Raw genomic sequence first — 21327 nt, 5'->3', positions numbered from 1 at the left:
CATTTAAAACAGAATAGCGGCAGAACTGCAGTGCTGCGGCTGTCCTGCTTAGTGCTTCAGTGTACACACTGAATACTGCATTGGGAGTGGTTCTCCTGTCACTGTAGGTAATCCACCTCTGCAAGAGGCAGTCCCTAGATTGACAGAAGAATTCTTCCATCAACCTAGTGCTGTCTGCACTGGGGGTTAGGTAGGCTTAATTATATCTCATGAGGGTGTGGATTTTTCCCACCCCTGAGAGATTTAGCTATGCTGATCTAACTTTTTAGTGTAGACCAGCCCTTTGTGTGGGTGTTCCTTCCTTTGACTTGCATATTAATATTTTATAATTTCCACAATTTGAGTGTTTTGAACTAAAGGTTTGAATTAGATTGCTAGAGAACTGACTGTTGGCTTCTCAAACATCTTCTGAAAGCTATTTAGATACATTTGCAGGTTCGTTACTGAGCTACTCACAGGTGTGACTTGGTCATTTGTGACATAATTTGGAGGGGGTGGCTGTTTAGCTTCCTTTCTCCACTGATGTAGATGTAGTCACATAATGTCTTTATCACAGAAGTTCCCAAAGTGTGGGTTGCAACCCCAGATGAGGTCATGCAGTCAGAAGATGGGGTCACGGCAATCCCTAGTGTGTAGAGGATGATATTTTGCTCTGCACAGCATGATCTCGCATGTATGGTGCATGCAAGGTTACGATGCATGGAGGATGCCATTTTGCGGAGCAAAATAGTGTCCTCCATGTGGCATGACCTCACGTGTCTGGTGTGTGCAAGGTCACGCTGTATGGAGGATGACATTTTGCTCTACAAAATGATATCCTCCATGCTGTCTGGGATCCTGGAAGGAAATAATGCATTAAAATAGGGTTGTTCCCACAAAAGTTTGGGAACACCTGCTCTATCAAGTGTTCTTCCCAGAGTAAATGTGGTGTTTAAAGGGGAAATCTTATACCACATAACTATTTAATGAGGGCACAGATTAAATAGTTGAGAGATCCTATGTTTACATAAAGTTCATTTTAATCTTTGTTGATCAGCCATCATTTTTGAGAGTGATTTTTGTGGGAATAATCACTATTCTCTTCTCTCCCATCCTCTGTGTATAGCCTGGTTTTCTTGAGCCTCTGTTTGTTTTCACGGGTTAAATAGGAAGGTTGCATACATGCCTCCTAGTCTTGCTCTTTGTCTGAGAGGTACAATTTCTATCATACATTACATCCTCCTCCATTCTTAGGTGTGTCAGGATGGCCTGGGGAACAAAATGTACCCAAGCTGCTTCTGGTCTAAGTATTCAGACATGCAGTTTTGTTGCCAGGTGAAGACTTCTGTATACCTGTTGTTCTTTATTGTGGCCTACAACATTGGAGAAAATACCATTTTTCCTGCCTAGTATATTGGATACAATTATAGTTGATACCCATTGGCAACGTCTATCATCCCCCTCTAGTGGCTGGTTCATCATGTAGAAGATGACAACCTGCTACTGTCAGTTACTCTCTTAACTCAAGTTTAGAGGTCTGTGCTGTATATCTAAAGCAGTGATACACAGAACTCAGTGGTTCAGGAACCAAATTAGCAATCAACATTACCCAAAAGAGCCACAGTATTATGAGTTCGTTGTTCCATTTACTATTTTATGTATATAATTTTCACTACAAAATGACTGACCAAGTATTCTACAGTTGGTTAATAATCTAGTAAAAGCATCTTGATTGGTTAATAATTAAATCACATAGTGTTTTAATACCTTGTACTGCAAAGAGCCGCAAGAGACACATTAAAGAGCCACTTGCAGCTCCCGAGCTTGACGGAGTATCTATGTATCACTGATCTAAAGGTTCCAATCCTGCTGATGACCCATGAAGGGGACAGTATGATTCCACATAATGGAATTTGTTTTCTTCAGTTTTCTCTTTTAAAAACCTGGCAATTACACACACCAAAGTTGTTAAAAGAACATTTTGAGTTTGCAACCTTAAAGTTAGGAAATGTCAGAATTACAAGTGACCTATGTATTTGATGCCCATGTACATTTGCATTGTGATACTTTAATTTCATGATTCCCCCCCCCCCCCCCCATAGGACCCCTACCTCATTCAGTGTCCAGGATGGACAATGCTCACTTAATGAGCAGCTATTCCATTTTTTGTTTTAGCTTCATAATGCACCATACCTTATTTACTGCACACTAATCAAACCCTGATCTGTATACAGAATTATTTCCTTAGGACTTTCCTGTGGCACTCATTACTGTAGTATATGAATGCATCACAAATATTAATGAATTTATATTCATAATACCCCATGGATATGGTCTGGTCTTCATTTTTGCAAATGGGCAACTGAGGAATAAAAAGATGGATGTCAAAAGTATGCACTAATTTTGGGTTCCCAGTTTAAGGTGCCTTGGACCTGAGTCTTATATGTTCAAAGCAAAGCTCCCATTGGCTTTAGTTGCAGTTGAGTGCTCAACACTTCTGTAAATCAGACCCAGGGTCTCAAATTAGACACCCAGAAAACGAGGAACACACAATGATCGCCTGTGAAAAGTTTGATTTCAGTGACTTGCCTTGTATCACATAGGAACTTTGTGGCATAGGCACTAATACAGTCCAATTCTTCAGGATGGCATATAGATGCCTTATCCATGAGACCTTGCTTTCTTCCTGCAATCCCTTGCCTCATTCACTATATGCCTTCCAACTTCTGCAATATGAGGCAGGGGTTCTACAGACCAGTCTTCTTTAATAGCCCTGGTTCATCCCTAGAGCAAGGCATCCTGTGCACTGAATATGGCAGAATTCTTGTGGAAAAAATTGTATGTAATTGTGTAATTAAAGACTGTATCATACATAGACAGAAGGATGCCGAATTAAGGTTGCAGACGTAACTTTTAATTCTGGTGTTTCCTAACTTTTGAGCACATCGTTTTACAATCTTAATGTTTGTTTTAATTTAGTTTTTGTGTGTCTAACTTAATATTTATGTTCTGGTATCACCCAGAGGCTGGCAGGGTCAGGACTCCATTGTGCTCAGTGCTGTACAAATATTGTCTGATAGCAAATAAGGCAACAATGTCCAGCTATACACAATAAAATTACCATATTTCACTAAAGAGTTTAACCTTAAATATAACTTTGAGGAAGCTTAATTCTTAACTTTTTTAAAAAGTGTTCAAAATAGTTATAAATAAGAACTACAAGCATTGTTTACCTTATTTTTTAAAATTAAATCAGTTAAATCAAGGGATTTTTATCTTCTCAGATTACCAAAAATACTGAAGTTTTTCAGCCGTGCAAATAAGGTAGTTTAATGAATCCTATTACCTTGGTCTCATGTAAACATTCCCAATCCTATTAGTATCCATATAATATAGGACAAACCTCAGATTTCCACACTGAGCCTGCAAAACTTAATTCCTATTTATAAGGCTATTATGAATTAAATCATAAACATGTTCAAACATCAAGCTTCTAATTAAACTCACAAAAGCACTAACTGTGCAGGTTGAAGTTTTCACCCGCTTTACCTAACTGATGGTGATAGGTTTGAAAAATATGGAAGGGCTAAATATTGTCTTGTACTATACCTTGGGAGCTGTAAAACAGAGTACCATCTTGGTATTTGAGTTTTCAGGGTATGCCTTTGTTAAATTATGATTGTGTAGCAGGTCATTTTTAAAAGGATTGTGGAAATACCTTTCTTTAGGGAGATCCCAAGATGATGGCTCATGGTTTCTGAAATGAAGGTAGTTATGTCAAGATTTTGTAACTGAATGAGCATTGAAAAATGTGGCATGAGAAATGGTGCAGACACTAAGAATTATACAGGTTTAACCTTTTTTTGATTAACAATGTCAATGTTTCTGTATCTTTAAATTTAAGTGATCTTGGAAACTTGATAGTTTACATGTTCACCTGAAGTGTGAAAAATACACTTATAGACCTACTGTATCAGTAGTCAATCAGTGATTAAATCCAGCTTCCCATGTTGAATATCTGTATAAAGCCTCTTAGTGAGATCATTTCTGAATGTGTGGTATAGTATGAGTATGCTGTTACACACAATTGTGTGTATCTTCCTCAGCTGACCAGGCAGGCTTGGTCTCTGCTTTGAACAAATGCTTAACTGCAATGCATTCAGCTGGTAATATATATCTTTCTCATCAGGATCTTGCTGTTTGGTAGAGGATATCTGTAAATGGAGCCCCATTCTTTTATGCTCCCAGTGAGATTGTTTGAGAATAGTAAGGCATATTGAAAGGGTCTTGATGTCCATTTGACCATTTATTTTCCATGGAAAGGTAATTGTATGAAAGTGTTCTTGATGCTCAGCTTCTCCCACAATTCTGATACATATAAGCTATTCCTCTCTTGGCTGCAGTTTCTGGAGGCGGTTCAAATCTGCAACACAGCTTATGCTAGCCCACACCCCTTCTTTTGCTTGCTACCAGATCTTCTGCCTCCACAGCAGCAGTTAGGTGTCATTGTGTTTAGCTCTCATCCTTTTCTTCTCAATTAGTTGTTAGCCATTTGGGGGGCAGATAAAGCATGTTTTCAAGCCTCCACACTGCCTCCTGGTCTGGGAACTGAGCATTGCAGTGGTCACAGCCAGCCAGAATCTCTGGTGCAGCACCTCCCACTTGCGAGGGCACGGGCCTCTGAGTTGGTCAAACACGTTGCTGTGTCCCTCACCTCTTCCCCAGTTTCTGAGACTCCATCTCAGAAAAACCCCAACCAGGGGAACAGAATAGAACAGGGAAGTCCTGGGGCAAAAAAACACCATAAAAGCTAAGACCCTTTTTGGGCTACTGGTCCCCCCACAAGTCCAAAAGTGGGTCCTAGAAACTCTGGGAAGACAAGCTGGGCTCCTACTCAGATCCCTTCCTCTCAGCGTGAATAAGGGATTTCTCATGATACTCTGGGGTAAGTCCTGCAAAACCCAGAGACTTCGGGTCCCAGAATGGAAAAAGGAAGTGTATTCTTTGCAAGGCACCTGGTACTTTTATTAATAAGTGAAGTGGTGTGAAAATCCTCCCCCCCCCAAGTGAAGGGGGATTTTAAACCCCCTTCTGCCCCGAGGAAGGGTTTGCTGGGATTTATCCCCTTCAGAATCTTTATCAGTGTTCTGTACCGCACTCCGTGCCCGGCCCCAATTCTGCAGTATGTCTGGGCATGCAGAGAAGCCCGTTCCATCTGTGCAGCCCTGCCTCAGGCTTCAGCCTAATGGAAATTGTGTCTGTATGTTTTTTAGCTTGAGGACCCTTGCTCTGCCTGAGAAAGGGACTAAGATTTTGAGGCAGCAGCAGAATGGGAAGTGCCTTCTTATCATCTGCTTTTTTATCTGCCAGAGAAAGGGGATCAGACCCTGAAAGGTGGGTAAAGTGGCTCTCTTCTCACCCCTCCCCTGCTTGACATTAAAGCCTTGAGCACTTCAGGCAGTGTGTGACCATAACAGAGATATGTGACAAGGTGTGTCTTCATAGGATTACAGAGGGGTATGTAAGAAAACCCTTCCTGTATTCAAAAATTATTCTGATTTACTATGTAAAGCCTAGAGTGGTACTAGGTCACTCATACAACACTGTCTTGGGTCTTAGCTGGCCTGGGACAGGCAGCCTTTCACATACCTTTCATACAATGAAGGCATGTATGCCAGTACCCCTTCTGTATTGTATGGTCCACCTGTAAAACAGTCAGGGGGAGAACTATCACACATGCAAATAACATAACAAAACAAAACACACAACCCTAAAAAACAAACCTACAGAACTTTTCCAAGACATGTCAGTTGGTGGCCTGTAAGGAATTTATTAATATTAATAAAATATCTTTCTTTGTTAGCATTCTGATACATGTTTTCCTATTGATGCCTCCTTTGAGAGCATCATAAGATCCAAATGAGGATCCCCAATTGAACCAAATGTTAAACTAAAATGATATAAAATACAAAAACAAAGAAATTACATATATATTGGGAGCCTAAGTTTGGAGCAGTAGTAGCTCCACTACTGAAAGGTACAGTCACGCCTTCAGAAGGGACTTCCTTCTAAAAGACCCTATAGACCATCAGAATTATGACATGCTGCACAGCAATTGCAAAACCTCAGCTATAGTTCAGACCAAAGGTTTTTCACATGTTTGGTAAGGAAAGCTTCCTTTGTAGTCAATGAGTGGCTCATCTTTCAGGAATATGATGGGTTTTTGGAGTGAGACATCTTGGGTTCTGTCTTGTTCAAACACTTGATGTGATTTGTGATAAGCAGTGGATTCTAATTTGGTGGCTACGGGGATGTCATGTTATACCCATGAATAGTCATCGCTCATTCTAAATGGATATCTTGTGCATTCAAACTTAAACGTGAGGAGCTATTGGGGAAAACATTAGAAAAATTAGTAGCTGAGACTGCCAGAGGCCTCAACCCTTGCTGTCAAAGCCAGCACAGCAATCCACTGGTTGCTACCAACTCAAAGAGTATCCAAGAGAGGACTGTTAACCTGGGGGAGTGCGAGGAATCTGGAGAAGTTTCCAAGGAAAGCTAGATTAATTTTCCTCTTAACCAGCAAAATCCTCAGCATGACACTTCCTTCTGATCCATCTTCTGCACGGAATCTTAAGTAGCTGATAGTAGTCCCAGCCAAGGTACAGCTCACAGGCCACAGTGCACAATTTTGCAACCTGGACTCTGGATAACTTCCAAGCTCATGGCTTCACGATAATACCAGGAAAAGCTGTGATTCCCTTGACCAACATAATTCACCTGTGAGTGGGGACAGAGACATTGGTGATGAAGATCTACCCATCACTAGACAGATTCCGGAAGATCCAAATTCTGATATCTATGTTAGACAAATGCATGCAGGCCAACCATAGCACAGTGTCTCTAGTCACTGGGCCTTCTGGTCTTCTGCATATGGGTCTCTCCATGAGTGAGGTCACATATCTGATGTCTCCACGCCTTTTTTCTGGGAGGATGGAACCATTTCTTGGAGCAAATGCAAGACGAGGTACTGGTTCCCAACCAGATGCTTGATCCCCTAAGATGATGAACAGTCCCTGAGAACATCCGCAGGGGTCTTCCTATCTATCTTCCAGACCTGCTGGTTCTCACAATAGACACCATTTGTGAAGGGATGATGTGCACTTCTGGGACCAGTAACAACATAGGATATCTGGAGCTCCAGAGAAAGGAATCGCAGCATCAAGATGTTGGAGCTCAGAGCTGCTAAACTAGCTTTACTGAGATTCCAGAGCTACCTAGAGGGCAGTCATATTTTGATCCAACAAGACAACATGACCACAGTTGCATATTAAACACCCCAGGGGAACAAGGAGCATAGCTGTACATGCAGAAGCAATGGAGACGTCAGACAAGACTTTCCTTTCCCTAAAAGTGATACGTGTGGAAGGAGAGCTGAACCAAAAGGCAGATTGGCTCAGCAGATTCAGTCAACTACTCGGAGTGATGTCTGAACCAGGAAGTTTTCACTCTGATCTCATCGATGTTCAGCCTTCCCTCAGTTGACCTGTTTGGTAATTGCAAGAATGCAAAATGACCAACGTTCTTCACCTGGGAAGCAGACTCCAACCAAGTGCATGGCGACAGATGTTCTGTCACATAGATGTTCTGCTATATGTGTTCCCTCCATACCATCTCCTAGGGAAGGTTATCCAAAAATAAAGCAAGAAGAAGCAAGGGTGATAGCGCGAACTCTGTATTGACTAAGGAGACCCTGGTTCTCTAATCTGATGGAATACAAACTGGAATTGCAGTTGCCGTTTCCCGTGAGATGAGGTGATTTTTTTTTCTCTCTCTCTCTCTGTCCATTCCTCCATCCAGACCCAGATAGTTTTCATCTGACAGCCTGGCTATCAAACGGGAAGTGTTAGGCCGAGTGCAGCTATCAGGACTCTATTCCATTCTATTCCAGGGAAGTTTCCATTCTAAAAGCCTACTCCTCCACATGGATGGAGTTCATGTCGTCCAAGAGCTCAACACAGATCCAAGAGATCCTGGGATTCTGGCTACTCAGGATTTCCTTCAGAAAGGTTCACATGGAGCCTTCATCCCAGCACCATAGCATCCTGGGTATCAGCTCTAAGTATTGTTCTATTCACAGGATGGTCCAGCTCCTTCGCAGAACTTTCAGATATCCGGATTTCTCAGAGCAATCAGGGCAACAGTTTGACCAATCTTCTCTAAGAGGGACCTAGCACTGGGATTGAAAGCTCTGCCCATTCATCCCTTTGAGCCTCTGATTTCATTCATTCTGCCTATTGGTACAGCATCCAAATGAGAAGCAGCGGCACACCTTTGATGTCAGGAGAACACTAAAGACTTTAATCAAGCGTACAGAATCCACAAGAAGATGAGGCTCCCTGTTAATTTCCTTTCGTCTTGACATGCCAAGGGCTTAGAGTATCCAAGCTATCCTTTTCTAGATGGATGAGACTATGCATCATTGAAACCTACAAGCCTTCCCGCACGCCTGTTCCAGAAGGAATCAAGGCTCATTCTCTTAGTTCCATGGCAACCTCATGGGCCGATATACTGTGCGCTTTCACTGCAGAGATCTGCAAACCAGCCATGTAGCCATGGGCAAATGTCTCTATCAGACATTTATAAGGTGGACTTTCTGTCTCTACACAGATCTCCGTTGGCAGGAATCTGCTCCAGATGGTGATCCAGACATTGCTGTTGCTTAGTTCAAAAATGGATGGAGGGGGTCTTTCCTATTTTTTATGTTCGCTTTTCTGTTCCTCCCTACTCCTCATTACTGCTCACGACTACCCATACATATCAGGATTGTGATAGACACTGGGCCACAGAATGGGAAACTTCTACCTTATAGTTTCTTTTCTGCTAATAGTATCTCCCACAATTCTTCTAATCCTGGACAGCTTCACAGCCCAGAGTCAGTATTTTATTTGGATAGTTACTGTGTAGGCAGTGGCTTACTGAAGACAATTAATTAGTTGGCACTGAAATTATTGTTACTAATTTTCCAAGAGTTTTTTCACAGCTTTGGAATGAATCATCGGTCAGCAAGCAGGATCTTGCCCCATTGACCATGAAGTGAAATCGTAGTTCTCTCTTCGTTAGAGCTTGTTCAGACTGTAGCAGTTGCACACTGTTTAGTTTATGCCTTTCTGTTTTTTTACAGTATCTGCCTAAATAGTAGATGGACTTTTTAAAAAGTATTTAATAGTTTGTAAAGGCCCTTACCAGTGTTAGCGTTCAGTATATATAAAGCTGTCTAATGAAGTCTGGAGTGTATTTTCTCACACCACTATTAAAAGATCATTTCACCACATGTGGAGTTGTCTTGAGATCACATTTTTACAAAACTGAGCACTAGAGAGTAGGACTCATGTTTTGGTGGTGGGAAATTCCTCCTCCCACCCACATTTTCTTTTTAAAAATAAAAATATATATATTTCTATCTTCCTATTTTATTAAACTGGCCTGCTTCATTTAGTCAGGAGGGCATTAAATTAATGACAGAAGAGAAGGGTAAAAAGAGGAAAGATACGAGTACTCATTTAGCACAAAAATCCAGATGTTGAGAAACAAAATTAATCAAGGTGGCAAAGGACATGAAAGGACATTCTTTAATTGCCTATACACTGATCCCAGGAGCCTGGGTAACAAACAAGAAGAATGGAATTGCTCATTTATGAGCATAAATTCAATATAATTGGTATTACTCAAACCTGGTGGGATGATTCCCATGATTGGAATGTTTAAAATCAATTATTATAACCTATTTAGGAAAGATTGAATGAGCAACGGCGGGGGGTTGGGGGGAGCACTCAGCAAAAATGGCATTACCTGTTTCCAAGTCACCAGGAACTGAAAGAAAATGATCTTGAATGTTTATGGATCAATTCCCTAACAGGTAAAGAATAAGATTGGATACAGACCACCCAATGACACAGGGAAACAGAATGACTGGATCCTTTATGCACTGATCTATAATGTGTAGGGGGGAAAAAAGCTGAGAGACCCTGGGGGACTTCAGTTTGAGTGGAACATGCTGGAGGTCTCATGCTGCCAATACTGAAACATCCTTGGAATTTCTATTATAGATGATGATTTCCTGACACAGAAAGTGTTGCATCGACAGGTGGGTTCTATATTGGACCTCATCTTGAGAGAGAGTGAACTGATCACAGAAATGAAAATGATAGCTTAAGTACAAGTGATCATGACTTTATTCTGTTTGCACGTAACAAATATTATCCAGTCCAGACCGGTAATAAAAAAACATTGTGACTTAAAAGGGTCAGTTTCACAAAGCTGAAAACAATTATGAGCCAAATCAACTGGGAGAAAGAATTTAATCAGAAAAATGTGGTCGATAATTGGAAATTGTTTAAAAACACTTTACTAGATATCCAAAAAAAGTCTCAATCCTACAGTTGAGGAAGAAGGCCATATTAGTTAAAAAATAAAAAACGGGTTGAGAGGGAAGTGAAGGTACTATTTAAGAAATAAAGAAGATATATATAACAAATGGAAGAAAGGGGAAGTTCATAGTAATGAGTGTAAATCATTATCTAGGAAGTATAGAAAATGGACAAGGGAAGCAAAGGAACACAAGGAGAAATCTATGGCCAGCAGAGTTAAGGACAATAAGGACTTCAAGTATATTATGAACCAAAAAAAATCCTAACAATGGTATTGGTCCATTACTAGATGGAAATGGTAGAATTATCAATAATAATGCAGAAAAGACAGAAGTGTTCAATAAATATTTCTGTTCTCTATTTGAAGAAAAAATATATGATATAGTAATATCATATGATAACACTCCTTCCATCCCATTAGTATCGCAGGAGAATGTTAAACAGCAGCTACTAAAGTGAGTCAGACCTGCTGATTTTAAAATGTCTGTCCTACACCCAAGAGTTTTAAGAGCTTGCTGAGGTGCTTACTGGACAGTTAATGTTGATTTTTGATAAGTCTAAGTTCCAGAAGACTGTAAGGAAGCTAATGTTGAACCAGTATTTTAAAAGGGTAAATGGGAGGACCCAGGTAATTATAGACCTGTCAGTCTGACATGGATCCCAGACATGATAATGGAGCAACTGTTATGGGGCTTAATTAATAAAGAATTAAAAGAGGGTAATATAATGGCAATCAAGATGGGTTTATTGCAAAATAGATCCCATCAAATAACTTTATTTTTTTTAATGAGATTACAAGTTTAGTTGCTAAGGTAAAGTGTTGATGTAGTACACTTAAACTTCTATCAGGCATTTGACTTGGTAGTGCATCACATTTTGATTTAAAGAACTAAAATGATATAAAATTAACATGACATACTTTAAATGAATTAAAAGCTGGCTAACAGGTCTCAAAATGTAGTTGTAAATAGGGAATCATCATTGAGCAGGAATCAATTCTTGGCCCCATGGTATTTTAACAATTTCACCAGTGATCTGGAAGAAAACATTAAGTCATCACTAATAAAGTTTGCAGATGACACAAAAATTGGGGGAGTGGTAAATGAATGAAGAGAGCAGGTCACTGATACAAAATGGTCTGGATCACTTGGCAAGATGGACACAAGCAAACATTATGCATTTTAATACAGTTAAATGTACATGTGTAGATCTAGGAACAAAGAATTAAGGCTGGGGGGGATTCTATCCTGGGAAGCAGTGACTCTGAAGAAGATTTGGGAGTGTTGATGGATAATCAGCTGAACATGGCCGGCGTCACACAGGGCACTCAGAAGGACTTATGTGATCTTTGGATGCATAAATGGGAATCTTGTGTAGGAGTAGAGTGATTTTTACCTCTGTATTTGGCACTGGTGCAACCACTGCTGGAATACTGTCTACACTTCTAGTGTCCACAGTTCAAGAAGGATGTTGATAAACTGAAGAGGGTTCAGAGAAGAGCCACAAGAGTGATTAAAAGATTAGAAAAGCAAACCTGCCTTATAGCTAGGGCCCTACCAAATTCATGGCCATAAAAAAGTGTCACGGGTCATGAAATCTGGTCTCCCCCTGTGAAATCTGGTCCTTTGTGTGCTTTTACCCTATACTGTACCAATTTCATGGGGGAGACCAGAGTTTCTCAAATTGGGGGTCCTGATCCAAAAGGGTGTTGCAGGAGCGAGCGATCGTGGTATTGCCACCCTTACTTCTGCGCTGCCTTCAGAGCTGGATGGCCAGAGAGCAGTGGCTGTTGCCTGGGCACCCAGCTCTGAAGACAACAGCAGTGCAGAAGTAAGGGGGGGCAATGCCATACCATGCCATCCTTACTTCTGTGATGCTACTCGCAGCAGCTCTACCTTCAGAGCTGGGCTCATGGCCAGCAGCCGCTGCTCTCTGGCCACCCAGTTCTGAAGGCAGCACTGCCGCCTGCAGCAGCACAGAGGTCAGGGTAGCAGTACCACAGCCCTGCCTATAATAACTCCTTTTTGGGTCAGGACCCCCTACAGTTACAACATGAAATTTCAGATTTAAATAGCTAAAATAATTAAATTTACTATTTTTAAAATACTATGACCGTTAAATTGACCAAAATGGACCGTGAATTTGGTAGGGCCCTACTTATAATGATAGACTCAAGGAGCTCAGTTTAGTTAGCTTAACAAAGAGAAGGTTAAGGAGTGAGGTGATTACAGTCTCTAAATACCTAGACGGTCAACAAATATTTAATAATAGGTTTTTTAGTCTAGCAAAGATAGGTGTAACACAATCCAATGGTTGAAAGTTGAAGCTAGACAAATTCTGACTGGAAATCAGCCATACATTTTTAAGAGTGGATAATTTAACATCAGACCAATTTATCAGGGATCATGATGGATTCTCAATCACTGATGATTTTTAAATCAATATTGGATTTTTTCTAAAAGATATGCTCTTGGAAATATTTTGGGGGTAGTTCTACGGTTTGTTATGCAAGAGATCAGACTGGATGATCACAATGGTTCCTTCTGGCTTTGGAATTATAAAATTCATTGATTCATAATTTGTATTTAAGAATTTATCTGTGTACAGTGTTCTGAGAGGTTCTGAGATAGGGGCTTTGTTTTATATCTAATTCCTGCTGTAAATAATAAATTATAATCCTGGTCATGTTGAGAACTACTTGTATTAAAAGTGATACATATTTCATTCTTATGTCAGAATGTCTTAGCTCAAATGTCACTTCAGTTCTTGCTCTAATGATTCTTATCCAGAAAGTAATACTGTATCCCTGCCATACCGAGCTCCAGAATTTCCATGTAAAAAAATCTCATTTACATTCTAATTCAAATGAAAAACCCAACATTGAAGTTCCATAGGCTCTCCAAGTTGTCCTCTGAGCCTGCACATCAAAGCCACTTACTTGAAATACAGTGATTGAATCAGATGGTGTTTTCTTCCTAACCCTGGTGTGCAGTTTGCAAATTAATTCCAGTTCTGCAGTTTCTTGTTGGAGTCGGTTTTTGAAGTTTTTTTTATTGAAGAATTGCAACTTTTAGGTCTGTAATTGAGTGTCCAGGGAGGTTGAAGTGTTCTCCGACTGGTTTTTTTAATGTGTTAATTCTTGACATCTGATTTGTGTCCATTTATTCTTTTGCATAGAGACTGTCCGGTTTGGCCAATGTACATGGCAGAGGGGCATTGCTGGCACATGATGGCATATATCACCTTAGTAGATGTGCAGGTGAACGAGCCCCTGATGTGATTAGGTCCTATGATGATATCCCTTGAATAAATATGTGGACAGAGTTGGCAGTGAGCTTTGTTGTAAAGATAGGTTCCTGGGTTAGTGTTTTTGTTGTGTGGTTGCTGGTGAGTATTTGCTTCAGGTTGGGGGGCTGTCTGTAAGTGAAGACTGGCCTGTCTCCCAAGATCTGTGAGAGTGAGGGATCGTCCTTCAGGATAGGTTGTAGATCCTTGATGAAGCGCTGGAGAGGTTTTTGTTGGGGGCTGAAGATGCTTCAAAAATAGACTCCAACGAGAAACTGCAGAACTGGAATTAATTTGCAAACTGGACACCATTAAATTAGGCTTGAATAAAGCCTGGGAGTGGATGAGTCATTACACTAACTAAAGAACTATTTCCCCATGCTAATTTTTCCCCTACTGTTACTCACACCTTCTTGTCAACTGTTTGAAATGGGCCATCCTGATTATCACTACAAATGTTTTTTCTCTCCTGTTGATAATAGCCCATCTTAATTGGTTAGTCTCGGTAGAGTTGGTATGGCAACCCCCATTTTTTCATGTTCTCTGTATATATATCTTCCTACTGTATTTTCCACTGCATGCATCTGGTGAAGTGGGTTTTAGCTCATGAAAGCTTATGTCCAAATAAATTTGTTAGTCTCTAAAGTGTCACAAGTACTCGTTTTTTTTGCTGATGCAGACTAACATGGCTACCACTCTGAAAGTAATTCCCAGAGGTGGTCATAGCTGTATAGTAACTTGTCTTTTGTTCAAAAATATTGGATGTCCCATTAATGCTGTGCATACCAGTAAAAAAAAACAGGGGCGGGGGGGAATCAAATGTACCTTTGTTGACAATTTTGTTCTTTCATAAAACTTTCATGTATAGCTTTGTTTTAAAGGACTTTCATGTTAAATTATGGATAACAGTCCTTTAAACACTATCAAGATGATATACTTGTTAGTGTAGGTGACACATCCCACACTGGTGTTCCTCAAATTATTGTCTGTCAGTGATAAAAAGCTGATCAGTTTATCAAATCATTTCATCTAAGTCTCAAACTGCCTAGATCTTGATTTTATGTTAAGATCTTTCTCAGTGCCTCTCTTCCTTCCACACACAACAAAGATAAAAACATATTGTGCAAACATAATAATATGTTAGATAAATCTGTCCACAGAAATATTTTAAAGGAACTGCCTCTATTGTGTGTAAAATCCCTCTGCTATATTTGGCATTAGTACTTGTTTGGAAATGGAGACTGCCAGTAAAAACAGAAAATAATTTCTCTTTCCAACCTTAGTTTGAAACTGAAATACTTTAGTTTTCAGCATGTTACCTCTACTCAACTGCCTTGAATAAGGATTAAACAACAATCGCAGTTGGGACATAAGAATTTAACATAAGGGCCATACTGGCTCAGACCAATGGTCCATCTTGCCCATCAGCCCGACAGTGGGCAGCACAAGATGTTTCAGAGGGAATGAACAGAACATGGCAATTTCAAGTGATCCTCATCCTCAGTCATCCAGCTCAGCTTCTGGCAATCAGAGATTTAGGGATACCCAGAGCATGGAGTTGTGTCCCTGACCACCTTAGCCATTGATGGACCTATCCTCCGTTAACTTCTGTTTTGTTTTTTTTAATCCAGTTGTACTTTTGGCCTTCACAACATCCCCTGGCAACAAGTTCCACAGGTTGACTGTGTGTTGTGTGAAGAAATACTTCCTTTTGCTTCTTTTAAACCTGCTGCCTATTTATTTAATTGGGTGACACCCGGTTCTTGTGTTATAGAATCATAGAATCATAGAATATCAGGGTTGGAAGGGACCCCAGAAGGTCATCTAGTCCAACCCCCTGCTCAAAGCATGACCAATTCCCAGTTAAATCATCCCAGCCAGGGCTTTGTCAAGCCTGACCTTAAAAACCTCTAAGGAAGGAGATTCTACCACCTCCCTAGGTAACGCATTCCAGTGTTTCACCACCCTCTTAGTGAAAAAGTTTTTCCTAATATCCAATCTAAACCTCCCCCACTGCAACTTGAAACCATTACTCCTCGTTCTGTCATCTGCTACCATTGAGAACAGTCTAGAGCCATCCTCTTTGGAACCCCCTTTCAGGTAGTTGAAAGCAGCTATCAAATCCCCCCTCATTCTTCTCTTCTGCAGGCTAAACAATCCCAGCTCCCTCAGCCTCTCCTCATAACTCATGTGTTCCAGTCCCCTAATCATTTTTGTTGCCCTTCGCTGGACTCTCTCCAATTTATCCACATCCTTCTTGAAGTGTGGGGCCCAAAACTGGACACAGTACTCCAGATGAGGCCTCACCAATGTCGAATAGAGGGGAACGATCACGTCCCTCGATCTGCTCGCTATGCCCCTACTTATACATCCCAAAATGCCATTGGCCTTCTTGGCAACAAGGGCACACTGCTGACTCATATCCAGCTTCTCGTCCACTGTCATCCCTAGGTCCTTTTCCGCAGAACTGCTGCCTAGCCATTTGGTCCCTAGTCTGTAGCTGTGCATTGGGTTCTTCCGTCCTAAGTGCAGGACCCTGCACTTATCCTTATTGAACCTCATCAGATTCCTTTTGGCCCAATCTTCCAATTGGTCTAGGTCCTTCTGTATCCTATCCCTCCCCTCCAGCGTATCTACCACTCCTCCCAGTTTAGTATCATCCGCAAATTTGCTGAGAGTGCAATCCACACCATCCTCCAGATCATTTATGAAGATATTGAATAAAACCGGCCCCAGGACCGACCCTTGGGGCACTCCACTTGATACCGGCTGCCAACTAGACATGGAGCCATTGATCACTACCCGTTGAGCCCGACAATTTAGCCAGCTTTCTACCCACCTTATAGTGCATTCATCCAGCCCATACTTCCTTAACTTGCTGACAAGAATACTATGGGAGACCGTGTCAAAAGCTTTGCTAAAGTCAAGAAACAATACATCCACTGCTTTCCCTTCATCCACAGAACCAGTAATCTCATCATAAAAGGCGATTAGATTAGTCAGGCATGACCTTCCCTTGGTGAATCCATGCTGGCTGTTCCTGATCACTTTCCTCTCATGCAAGTGCTTCAGGATTGATTCTTTGAGGACCTGCTCCATGATTTTTCCAGGGACTGAGGTGAGGCTGACTGGCCTGTAGTTCCCAGGATCTTCCTTCTTCCCTTTTTTAAAGATTGGCACTACATTAGCCTTTTTCCAGTCATCCGGGACTTCCCCGGTTCGCCACGAGTTTTCAAAGATAATGGCCAGTGGCTCTGCAATCACAGCCGCCAATTCCTTCAGCACTCTCGGATGCAACTCGTCCAGCCCCATGGACTTGTGCACGTCCAGCTTTTCTAAATAGTCCCTAACCGCCTCTATCTCCACAGAGGGCTGGCCATCTCTTCCGCATTTTGTGATGCCCAGCGCAGCAGTCTGGGAGCTGACCTTGTTAGTGAAAACAGAGGCAAAAAAAGCATTGAGTACATTAGCTTTTTCCACATCCTCTGTCACTAGGTTGCCTCCCTCATTCAGTAAGGGGCCCACACATTCCTTGGCTTTCTTCTTGTTGCCAACATACCTGAAGAAACCCTTCTTGTTACTCTTGACATCTCTGGCTAGCTGCAGCTCCAGGTGCGATTTGGCCCTCCTGATAACATTCCTACATGCCCGAGCAATATTTTTATACTCTTCCCTGGTCATATGTCCAACCTTCCACTTCTTGTAAGCTTCTTTTTTATGTTTAAGATCCGCTAGGATTTCACCATTAAGCCAAGCTGGTCGCCTGCCATATTTACTATTCTTTTGACTCATCGGGATGGTTTGTCCCTGTAACCTCAACAGGGATTCCTTGAAATACAGCCAGCTCTCCTGGACTCCTTTCCCCTTCAAGTTAGTCCCCCAGGGGATCCTGGCCATCCGTTCCCTGAGGGAGTCGAAGTCTGCTTTCCTGAAGTCCAGGGTCCGTATCCTGCTGCTTACCTTTGTTCCCTGCGTCAGGATCCTGAACTCAACCAACTCATGGTCACTGCCTCCCAGATTCCCATCCACTTTTGCTTCCCCCACTAATTCTACCCGGTTTGTGAGCAGCAGGTCAAGAAAAGCACCCCCCCTAGTTGGCTCCTCTAGCACTTGCGCCAGGAAATTGTCCCCTACGCTTTCCAAAAACTTCCTGGATTGTCTATGCACCGCTGTATTGCTCTCCCAGCAGATATCAGGAAAATTAAAGTCACCCATGAGAATCAGGGCATGCGATCTAGTAGCTTCCGTGAGCTGCCGGAAGAAAGCCTCATCCACCTCATCCCCCTGGTCCGGTGGTCTATAGCAGACTCCCACCACTACATGGAAAGGAGTAAATAATGCTTCTCTATTCAGTCTCAACACCATTCATGATTTTTTAGACCTCTATCATATCCCACGCCCCCACCTTATTCATCTCTTTTCTAAGAACACTCCTTGTATGGAAGGCGTTCCATGTCCCTAATAATTTTTGTTGCCCTTTTCTGTACTTTTTCCAGTTCTGCTTTCTTTCTTTCTTTTTTTAAGATGGAGAGACCAGAACTGCACACAGTATTCAATGTGTGGGTGTGCCATGGATTTATAAATTTGCATTCTGAACTTTTCTGCCTTATATATCCTTTCCTAATGGTTCCTAACATTGTTAGCTTTGTTGACTACTGCTGCACATTGAGCAGACGTTTAGAGAACTATTCACGATGACTCCAAGATCTTTCTTCAGTGGTAACAGCTAATTTAGAACCCATCATTTTGTATGTATAGTTGGGATTATATTTTCCAATGTGCATTACTTGCACTCATCAATATTGAATTTCATCTACCTCTGTGTTGCCCAATCACCCTGTTTTGTTAGATTCCTTTGAAACTCTTCAAAGTCAGATCTGGACTTAACTATCTTGGGTAATTTAATATCATCTGAAAATTTTGCCATCTCATTGTTTATCCACTTTTCCAGATCATTTACGCATATATTGAACAGCACATGTCCCAGTACAGATCTTTGGAGGTAGGATAGTACCACTAACGTTTTTATTTATTATAATTTTGATGCTGCAGCTACAAACTGAATATGCTGTTGCATCCGTTTTAATAAAATTAGATCTGATTTGCAAAATACTGTATGAAAATATAAAGTCCCTAAAGTACTTAAATATCACTTGATGATTTGCCAGGGTCATTGCTTTGTTACCTTATAATTTCATGTAGTGAGAAAGGTTTCACCAGTCTTCCATCTTGTTTTGTTTTTAGTCTTTGAGAGCACTCAGGCAATCAAGGCAGGGTCTGTTAGGGTTCCAATTAGAGAGTCATCTTTTCTCACTTGCTAATTCCAGCAGTAAAAACTGTCTCTGAAGAAAAATGTCTTTGCACAATGTGAAAGAGTATGAGTGAAGTTCTCTGATTCTTGGTTTAAACAGGTAATGAGTCTTTTAAAATCCAGGTTAAAAAAAAATTGGTAAACTTTTACCAACAAGCCTCACATTTTAAGGAAGTGTCTGCACTGAGAATGCTTGGTCTTATTGTTTGGAGAATTGCTTACATGGCGGTCTGCAAATTGTGATTGGTGATGCATGCCATGTGTGCTGCACTTGTTAAACCCATAAATGCCCCCCCACCCTAACCCCCTAAAAAACTCCAAACAAAAACAACAGTTAAGGCTGAAACATAGCAATTTGTCCATTATCAAAGCCTGATTTGTTTGTAATCATACTTTTCATAGTTCTGACATACTTAGGATTGACTGCTAAATATAATGGTATAAATGTAGATTGTTGCTTTGAGAATTTTCCCCATATAACTATAGCACTATAAATTTACCCTGAATTGCAAGTATTATGCTACAACTTGTTGTATTTTAAGGTGTCTTAGTCCATTTAAATGTTTTGAGATGGTACTTTTTAATGTTGTAAATATCTTTCTCTTCTCTTAGGAAGCATCACAAGTGGTTCCACAGCACTCTTTGAAGTTCCTGACACGTGGTAGCCAACATCTGTATTAATAAAAAGTGAAGCTGATTCAAAGCAATTGCAAGAGTATACCACTTGGAAGCCATACTTTATTTAAATAAAAAGTGGTGTTGAAAAATAAGTATGTCTCCTGAAAATCAGTTTAATTTTTTTAAACTGTCTACTGAACAATCACTGTCAGTTTTACTCGTGTATTAACTAGTTTACAATTCTGTCTGTTGATCATGTGAAAACTTTGCTGTCGTAAACAATGTTAGATTTAAGAAGCAAGACTAAACATGTTTTGGTCACCTGTTATGGCATGTTGGCTATGAAATGTACAAAAAGAATCAGCACTATTAAGAATTTTGTTAGGCTGTTTCTTGTGCTTGAGGGGAGTTATCACATAAGTCTTCTCATCTTCAGATGTTCCGGCGATATCAGTAGTCCTGAACAGATAAACCTCAGTATCGGTTACTGCTTTCTACCAGTTACCCTGGAAACCTTACAGTGTTGTCCTTTTTCCTCAGTAGGAAGACTTCAGCCAGTATCTGTCTGGAAACTAATCCTACACATATATATCCTTTTGTTCTCTTGGAAAAATTTAACTTATACTTTCCTTAAAAAAAAAAAAAAAAAGAAGAAAGAAAGAAAGAAATTAATGTTGGGAGGAGGTGGGTTTTCTTTTCTGTTTTCACTCAAGTCTTGATCTGGTTTTCCATGGTTTGTGTTTTTTGTAAAAATGTTTTTGAAACCTGTGACAAACCTGCAAACTGTACCAGCCCTTTATTCATTTACAAAAAATCTGCTTTGGTAGATTTCAGAAACTTTGATATTTAACATTTTTGTATCATGGAAATAAAAATGAAAAATGTATTTCCATAAAATGAAAATAAAAAACATTTTCTTAGGACCCAGTGTGTCTGTATTTTTCACATCATTTATGTGACTTTTCTCTTGTTTTGCCATTCATATATGGTTAGTGGGTATTAAGACACATACATTCTTGTTTTATAAATGTGTTTCCAACACATCATTCTAGCAAATGGAATAACTACCAGAGTTCATGAGATAATATTTATTGTGGAGCCTGACCCCTTCCCTCTTAAATACAATAAAGGGAAACCCCTTGGAGGTCAGGGGTGAAGCAAAAACAACTTTCTGCCCTTTACTGTTCCTTTATGCTCTATAGCAGCTGCCTCAAATTCTCAAAAGTAATTTTTAAATTTTCCTGGTTGACTTTTCTTTTGAAATATTAGGTCCTGACATGTTGAAGGCAGCATGTTCATCTGACAATCCAGGAATGTACGAGCTTTCAATCTTAGCACTAACTTCTGCTCCACATCATCTGCTCCACTGCTTTGTGTTGTGAGGCAGAGAATGTCTGACTGGAGTGCAGGAGATGATGGTAATGAATCTGAGTGAGCTCTGTTGCTATTAGGGATCCCCAGGTCTTCTGTACTATGATATCAGGAGTAAAACTTAGTATGGATCACCAAGCTCCATGTGCCTTTGGTGGCCTCAAACCAAAGTGAGGCTTCAGATCCCTCCTCAATGTGAGTCTGATCATTGTTTGAGTTATTCAGGAAGAACTACTCATGTTGTGCACCATCTTGTAGCAAGATTTTCAAACGCTGAGATGTACAAATAAGCTGCAGTCACAGTGTCTGATTTTCATGTCTATATTCTCTAAA

General features: G+C 40.6%; 1 protein-coding gene across 3 annotated transcripts in view; it reads left to right on the top strand.

Moving 5' to 3' along the window:
- PARN (poly(A)-specific ribonuclease) overlaps positions 1-19775 on the top strand; it is a 161578-nt gene extending 141803 nt beyond the window's left edge. For 2 of the 3 annotated variants that reach the window (XM_073362403.1, XM_073362401.1), the window contains one exon: positions 19618-19775. In XM_073362403.1, the coding sequence (XP_073218504.1) occupies positions 19618-19670 (53 nt within the window). In that variant the 3' untranslated portion in view covers positions 19671-19775. Of the gene's footprint in view, positions 1-5252; positions 5352-19617 lie in introns of those variants that run through there. The other variant, XM_073362402.1, reaches the window with a different exon arrangement.
- Positions 19776-21327: the final 1552 nt, after the last annotated feature.

Source organism: Lepidochelys kempii, chromosome 10, assembly GCF_965140265.1.
Source record: "Lepidochelys kempii isolate rLepKem1 chromosome 10, rLepKem1.hap2, whole genome shotgun sequence".
NCBI classification, from domain to species: domain Eukaryota; kingdom Metazoa; phylum Chordata; order Testudines; family Cheloniidae; genus Lepidochelys; species Lepidochelys kempii.
The sequence above is the reverse complement of the archived record's forward strand: the minus strand, read 5'-3'. Positions and strand labels throughout refer to the sequence as shown.